Below are 7,743 nucleotides of genomic sequence, written 5' to 3' on the forward strand. Positions count from 1 at the left end.
TGTCTCAAGGAAAAGCACATGCATGATTTTCTGTGCCACAAGCTGAACTAGTTGTGCTTCTCACAGAATGCCATTTTCACTTGAAAGAACAACTCACCAACTATGGTTATTTAGACCTGGGTATCTGGTAGGGAAGTTTCCTGAAAATGAACAAAGGGAGCCTCTCACTTCACAAAAAATGAGACATTTGTTGCCAATGTTAATATCCACACTTTCAAGAGGAAATTTAAATTTCAGAAAACTTGTAACTTGTATCTATTTCCGGTACTTTGACAGCTTCTCTGCTTGATGACTTTTCTGAGATCAGTTGTGACATTGACAAATATGATTTTATTTTCTATAATGAAATGTACCAACATTTCAAAGATCTAAACAACCTTGTGTACCAATATTTGGCATACTTCCTCCAAATGACCAAATTATGCACATGAGCAAGAGATCCATTCAAAGTACAAGGTAGAGGGCAGCCCCGGGGGGGGGGGGGGGGGGTTGCTCAGCGGTTTAGCACCGCCTGCAGCTCAGGACGTGATCCTGGGGTCCCGGGATCCAGTCCCACCTCAGGCTCCCCGCAGGGAGCCTGCTTCTCCTTCTGCTCGTGTCTCTGCCTCTCTCTGTGTCTCTCATAAATAAATAAATAAAATCTTAAAAAAAAAAGTACAAGGTAGAAATAATGGATTTTAATATAACAGGGAATAAAAAGTTCAATGATAGGTTCTAAAGCATAAGTGAACTTGAAGAAACCATGATGTGCATAGTTCTGTTGTAGTATTAAGGAATATCCAGAATTACGTGAAAAGGCTATTAATTCATTCTTCCATTTTCTAACTACATACATGAAGAAAATTTGAGATCACATTTATATTACGATTAAAACAATTTCAACAGACTGAACACAGAAGCAGAGAATCTAAAAATCCTGTATACTTCCTATGTCTTCTATTAAATCCTATACTTAGGGTTTACAAAGTATAAAACAATGCCTTCTCATGAAATCTTTTGTTTTGGGAAAGTTGTTTTTCATTAAAGATGTTACAGTCACATATAATAGACCCATTATTATTATTTTTTAAAGATTTTATGTCTTTATTCATGAGAGACACAGAGAGAGGACACAGGCAGAGGGAGAAGCAGGCTCCCTACAAGGAGCCAGACGTGGGATCCTTGATCCCAGATCCCAAGATCACGCCTTGAGCAGAAGGCAGACGCTCAACCGCTGAGCCACTCAGGCGTCCCGACCCATTATTATTTTAAAGTGAAATAAATATTTTCAGTTCTTCTGAACTCAATTCAAATGTAGCAAATATTGTCAGAACCCACACAAACTCTGATTCTCCTGGAACCAAAGGCTTGGAGAACCACTGGTTCAGCACAGAGGCTGGCAAAGGACGACTTGAGGGTGAAATCCTGCCTCTGCTGTTTTACCAGCAACATGGGCCCACTGCCATTTCCCTTCATTCTGTGGGGTCTGTGGCTGCTTTCCTGCTACACAGGCAAACTCAGTAGTTGCAACAGAAACAGCCTGGCCTGCAGTCTAAAATATTTACTATTTAGCCCTTTCCAAAAAAAAAAAAAAAAAAAATTCTGCAGACTCTAATTTAGAGTAAGCTCACATTTCTAGCTTTTATTACTGCAGGAACTTCTCACTGGCCTCCATTCTTACCCCATTACCAACCATTCTCCCACAGCCAGAGTGACCTCCCGAAAGAAGGTAAAGCTGATGTCACGCTTCTGTTAGCTTACAGGCTGCGATCACCATCACTTCCAGATACAACTGCAAGTCCTCAGCAGGGTGCTCAAGGTTGTTACTCAGCACTCCTAGGCCAGGCCCTCGTTTCTGCCCCTCTGCATGGCCACTCCCCTCTCTGCACAGACCTGACCAGCACTCTAGTTTCCCAGGATGTACAACATTCTCTCCAATCTCCTCTCTCTGAGCCTTCTCCATCTGGAACATTCTTTTCCTCTTCCCTTTCTTCCCTTCCCACATCCTGATCCCCTCCCCTTCACTCTCCACCCAAGTGTGTGTACTGGGTACTTCAGGCATGTTCCCTCTACTTGCTCTGCTCTCAGGATGGTGCAATGACCTGTCTGCCTCAACAAAGGGCTTCTTGAGGCAGGAACCAGGTTTCTCTCTTCTAACATCCACACCAGTGGCCCTGCAGGACACTGTTGTGAATTTTCAGATGAACTAAGCTGAGAGCTGGCCCCTGTAACACCCTTCATTTTCTTAACTTGGCTCCTGGGAGCGACAACACAGGGTAAGTTCTTTGTGGACTCTCAGGATAACATTTCCACAGTTATCAGTTACTGTGTGCCTGTTTGCCAGAGCTTTCCCTGCATTTCTGTGCAATCTTCCAAGAACCCGTAATGGCCACAGGGCCTAGTACGCTGGCCATACAGATGAAAATCCAGAAGATAAGTAACCTGTCAGGTTACCACAAAGCTAGTAAGAGGGTTGAAATGGGATCTGCACCAAATGCCTTTCCGTATCTGAGTACCAAGCTGAGACAAGTGTAACCCGTGTCTGAACCTGAGAAACAATGATAGGGCCTAGGGCTAAACATCAGGATAGCTATGTAAAGGGAAAGGTCACACGCTAAGAACCTAAGGTGTTAAGAGTGGCTGAGCAGTGAATCATAAAGAAAGTGGACCGTGAGAAGGACTGGTAAGGTGGGGAAGGCAGGCAGGAAACACAAAGGATGTTCTCAGTTGGGAAAGAAATATGAGCAAAGATCAAGGAATATGGACAATAAACACGAGCAAGAAAGGAGCACTGAGTAATAATGGAAAAGCCAAGAGGTCAGGCCTAATCGAAGGGACCGGGAGTGAAGAGACTGGGGAGAAATCAGGAAAAACCAAGAAGCTGCTTTTTTTTTAGGTCTATAATATAGTTACAATCAAACCCAAACACCTTAAAACACATAAGAATTAATTAACAGTTGTACCTAACGCTCAAACAACACTTTACAAGTAACAAAAGCACTGCAGACTGTTTAATCTTGACGAAAATCTTTTGATGTTAATTTCTAGATAAGTGAGCTGAGGTTTAGAACGGGCCTTCACACCCAATAGATGGCAGACAGGACCTAAAACCAGAACTTCCCATCAAAACAAGACTCTTAAAATCAAGGAATAAAAAAAAATTGAGGAGTATGACTTAGTATCACCATGTATCTTACACTTACATCTGATGACATAACTAAGATCAGTCCAGCTTCTTGAACATGCAGCCTGATTTCAGAAGCATCACAATGTAGCCGGGCTCCTAAGTGTGTTAAATGCCTTAATCTTAAGAGAACCACACACATCTGATTTCCTACTGGCACAATCCCCCCATGAAGCTCTCCCTTAAGTTAAATAGCAAGAACGTTACTAGATCATTTTCTTGTTTGATGGCTTCCCCCCATGAGATGCTTTCCTGAAGGACTTTTTCAATGGCATAAATATAAATATTAAATGGGAATCCTACCATGGAATGCAGACAACTTATCAGGTTAGGAATTCTTCAAATAACCAGACACCATGTCCCATCACAACTTAAAAAAAACAAACGATAAATACTGAATGCTCATTTTCTATATTCAGAAAAAAATCACAATATTCTAAAATAATAACTATGACTGAAAAGTTTTACATTCATAAATACTGGATTTCATGGATTCTCGGGAGCACAGGTTCCCACGTGTTAATATCGTGAAATCATATGTAGCTCACATTCCATGAAACACAGCACCGTCCTGGTATTGATATCCAAGTGCCCTTAATTTTTGTTTCCCTTCCCCAACTTAAATGTTTTCCTCTCATAATATATCTACATAATCCCCTTTAGAAAGGCCATATCACATCATGGAGATACCCACAGGATTTATACAACTCTCCAGACCTAAGCTTCAGTTACAGACGAACCTTTGGTGTTTAGTACTATTTCTTTAGAAAAAGATTAACATCCAATTCAAGACCATAGACCAAATCATGGATTAAGAAATGGATTAAAACAAAACCATCAAGTAAAAAGTCAAGACAGGTACAATTACCAAAGATGAACCAGCTGCCATCAAGCTATACAAAAAGCTATAGAAAACCAGGTCATGGCTGGTTACAAAGCCCTCCTCCAGCCTTCCCCACTGCTTCTCTGGAAAAGCAATCAATGTGCAAAGGCAGCAGGACCCAGAGCTCCCTGCAAGAAGGTGTCTACAATCGTGCTAAAGTAACTCGAAGGAAAAACTACTGCATCGTCTGCCGAGTACACAGGGGTTTCCGGCTCTTCCCATCAGATCGTCTCCAAGACACCTGCTCTCTGGCGGCCAGGTTTTAACCCTCATTCTCACCTTCCAACACTAGGACAGGCACTTCCTCTCAAGGCATCTCATTTTCATTTGCTTTCAGAAGCCATTTCCTACAATTCCAGCTGGTGAGTGCTCTTCTGAGCTTTTGAGAGAGCCGTCCCAAGGCGGCCATCCACGTCCCAGTGAGGGCTGCAGCAGCACCGGCCACAGCCGGTCATGAAGCAGTCCAGCATGCACGGGCTTTAGGGCCAGCTGGCCTGGCTTCAAACCGTGGCTCTGCTGGGACAGAGGCTGCTGACCAAGTTAACTGCCCTCTGTGCCTTGGCTTCTGCTTCCAGAACTGGGAAGAACAGTCCCCCCCCCACTCCTGGGGCTGTACCTGGGAGCCGTGTGTGGAGCATTCAATGTTCACTGGCCAGGTCCTCTACAAGGTATGCGTGGGGACAGACTGGCAGAGGACTGCAGCATCGTGTGACATCTGCAAAAGGCGTCTGTCCAGTGGACGTGGCCCAAGAAGGTTGTAGGGCCTGGGGCCCGGTACCACACCTGGAAATCTGCACAAACACCTAACCGCTTCTGCACAACGCTCACTGCCTAGAGCACAAGGTCCGGAGACACACGCTAACAAACCACTTCTCTTCTCACTTCCTTTTGGAAGCCTCCCCGTGGTTTGTACTCACCTATTCCACCTGCTGGGTGGAATGACTACACACACAGGCAGCTAACTGCAGGGGAAGTAGTGACTGTCACTCCCGCATCCTGCCATCAGCAGGAAAAGCACCAGTTTCCCGCTGAGCCCAGCTCTACTCCTACTGGCAGCAGGTGAGAAATCCCTGACGGCGCTCCGCTGACCTGGCCCATGCTGAAACAAAACCCTGCTGTTTTAAATGAAAGCCATCAAATTGGAGATCCCTGGGGTGGCTCAGCGGTTTAGTGCCACCTTCGGCCCAGGGCGTGATCCTGGAGACCCGGGATCGAGTCCCATGTTGGGCTCCCTGCATGGAGCCTGCTTCTCCCTCTGCCTGTGTCTCTGCCTCTCTCATGAATATATGAGTAAAATCTTAAAAAAAAAAAAAAAAGCCATCAAATTGTACACAGTACATACTTCCTTCAGGAGTTATGATTCGAGTCCCCAGAAACAACAAGGAGACGAGATGTCTCTGTGCACTGCACCCCTCCAGCCCTGAGCCCTGAACTGCCTGATGCAGCCTGGCCCCAGCTGTTGTCATGGGAAGCGCCGGGTAACAGGGGCTCTTCCGAGTAGAGCTCAGGCCAGGACAAACACGGCACATGCTGTGAATCTCAACAAATACAGGGTACTACAGGGTCCTGCAGCCAGGTATTGGGGCAACCGCAACCTCCTTGCAATGACCCAACCTTCCTCGTCTCCTGTCAACGTTTCTCCGTCGCTGCTGAGTGCGCCCCAGCTCCTTCACTCTCCCGGTCCACAGCCTTGTCTGCGTGGACACTGACTTTCGCAGCAACCATACAACAGACGCCGCCACGACTCTCAGAACGACGCCCTGGATGTGTTCCCCTGACTGATGACCGAGGCCGACGTGGGTGACAAGGGAAACTCAGAGAACACATGGAGCAAAGGACACCCGCGGAATTGCCACAAAGAAATCTTACAGTAAGAGGCTAAGCTGCAACCGCAAACCTCTAGAGCCACTCCTGACTGTCCTGGAAGCTCGGGTTCAACATTGGCACAAAGTTCCGCTCGGCTTAGCTCAGTGAAGATTTTCTAAGACCATTTTCAAAGTGCAACATCGCGCGGAAGACACGCCACGTCGGTTACATTTCACTGTTGATTCATTCAGTTTGTCAACCAGTTTTTTTTAGGAAAAGGGAAATCGGCCACGGAGATGGGCCTTGGGCCGGAAACGAGCGAACGAGGGTCGCTTTACTCCTGGTAAAAAAAAAACAATGTTGAGCTACAGTTGAAGCGTCACCCCTCTGGCACGGGGAAGACACAAAAAAGTAATGTGCTTAAAATGGGTATAAGTTTTTTTTTTCCAGTTACATAAAACCACCTACTTTCCCAGCTCAAACCGTATATACATCTTTACGCCCTCCCGGAGGTGCAGCCCGGCCTGTTCCTGCTCCGGGCGCCGCCCGCCCGCAGAGCCCGGCCCGGGAGGGGGCAGGCGGGAGGCGGGAGGCGGGAGCGGCGGCAGGTGCGCGCGGGCAGGGCGGTCCCTGCGTCCCGGGCCCGGCCCCCCGCCCCCCGCCCCCCGCCCCCCGCCCCCCGCAGGCCCGGCGCCCCGAGCCCGCCCAAGGGCCCCGCCCCCGGGACCGCAGCCGCCCGAGGACCCCCGTGACCTTGGCGCCCGAACACCAGCGCGCCGCCGCCGCCCGCCCAGGGCCCGAGCCCCGCGCCCCCCCGCGCCCGCCGGGCAGGGGGACCCGGGAGGTCGTGACCCCGCCCCGCCCCCCGGGAGCCCCGCCCCGCCCCGCCCCGCCCCCCGCCAGGTGCGCGGCCTCACCTTCGGCCACGTCCTCGTCGATGGCCCCCTTGACCTGCGAGAAGCACCACTGCAAGTCGTTGCCGCCCGCGGGGCAGCCGCCGCCTCCGGCTCCTGCGGACACACCGGGCGCGTCAGGGCCCCGCGCCGCCCCCGCCCGGGACCCCCGCCCCGCCCCGCCCCGCGCGGGCCCCTCACCTGCCATGGCCGGCGGGCGGGCGGGCGGACGGACCGGCGCCGAGGCGGCGGCGCACGAAGGAGGCGGCCGCCGCGCTGCTGCCGCCCGAGCACCTCAGCCCGGCCGCCGCCGCGCCGCCGCCGCCGCCGCCGCGGCTGCCGGGGAGGGATTTTTTTTTTCCCTTTTCAAAATGGCGCCCAATGCCCGTCGCCCCGCTCGATGACGTCATCCCCCTCCGCCTCCTCCGCAGGCGCGGACGGGGCGGGGCCGCCGGGAGGCTCCCCTGCGTGGGCGGGGCGGGGCGCGGCCGCGGGGGCTGCCGGGGGCTGGGGAGCGCCGACCGCGCCTGCGCGAGCCTCCTGCCGCCGGGCCCCGCCCCCCGGGCCCGAGCCCCGCCCCCCGGGCCCGAGCCCCGCCCCCCGGGCCCGAGCCGGAAGGGGGCGTCCAGGGCGCGCGGCTGCGGGGCCCCGGGTGGGCGCGCCCTTGGCCCCCCGCGGCGAAGCTGCGGCTCGCAGCCCGCCTCCCTCCGGGTCCGGGGAGGGCTCGAGGCGGCCGCGGTCCCCCGCGCGAGCCGGGCCCGCCCCCAGACGGCCGCGGCCAATGGCAGCGCGGTCCACGGGCAGGGCAGCCAATGCGGGCGCTCGTCGGCTCCGGCCTGGGCGCCCCCGCCGCACCTGGCCACCCCGCCGCACCTGGCCCCGCCCCTCCGCATCTGGTCCCCCCGCCTAACCTGGGCGCCCCCGCCGCACCTGGCCACCCCGCCGCACCTGGGCGCCCTCGCCGCACCTGGGCACCCCCGCCGCACCTGGGCACCCCC

General features: G+C 52.5%; 1 protein-coding gene across 4 annotated transcripts in view; it reads right to left on the reverse strand.

The window, feature by feature from the left end:
- The window catches only part of PPP2R2D (protein phosphatase 2 regulatory subunit Bdelta), a 48,546-nt gene extending 41,486 nt beyond the window's left edge, over window positions 1-7,060 (reverse strand). For 2 of the 4 annotated variants that reach the window (XR_012020370.1, XM_072804845.1), the window contains exons 1-2: window positions 6,947-7,057; window positions 6,770-6,862 (exon numbers count right to left, since the gene is read on the reverse strand). Coding sequence is in view for 2 of the 4 variants with exons in the window: in XM_072804845.1 (XP_072660946.1) it covers window positions 6,770-6,862; window positions 6,947-6,953 (100 nt within the window). In the remaining 2 variants the exon portion in view is untranslated. Of the gene's footprint in view, window positions 1-5,915; window positions 6,193-6,769; window positions 6,863-6,946 lie in introns of those variants that run through there. The other 2 variants (XM_072804843.1, XM_072804846.1) reach the window with 2 other exon arrangements.
- Window positions 7,061-7,743: the final 683 nt, after the last annotated feature.

This window comes from Canis lupus, chromosome 29, assembly GCF_048164855.1.
Source record: "Canis lupus baileyi chromosome 29, mCanLup2.hap1, whole genome shotgun sequence".
In the NCBI taxonomy this organism is placed as follows: domain Eukaryota; kingdom Metazoa; phylum Chordata; class Mammalia; order Carnivora; family Canidae; genus Canis; species Canis lupus.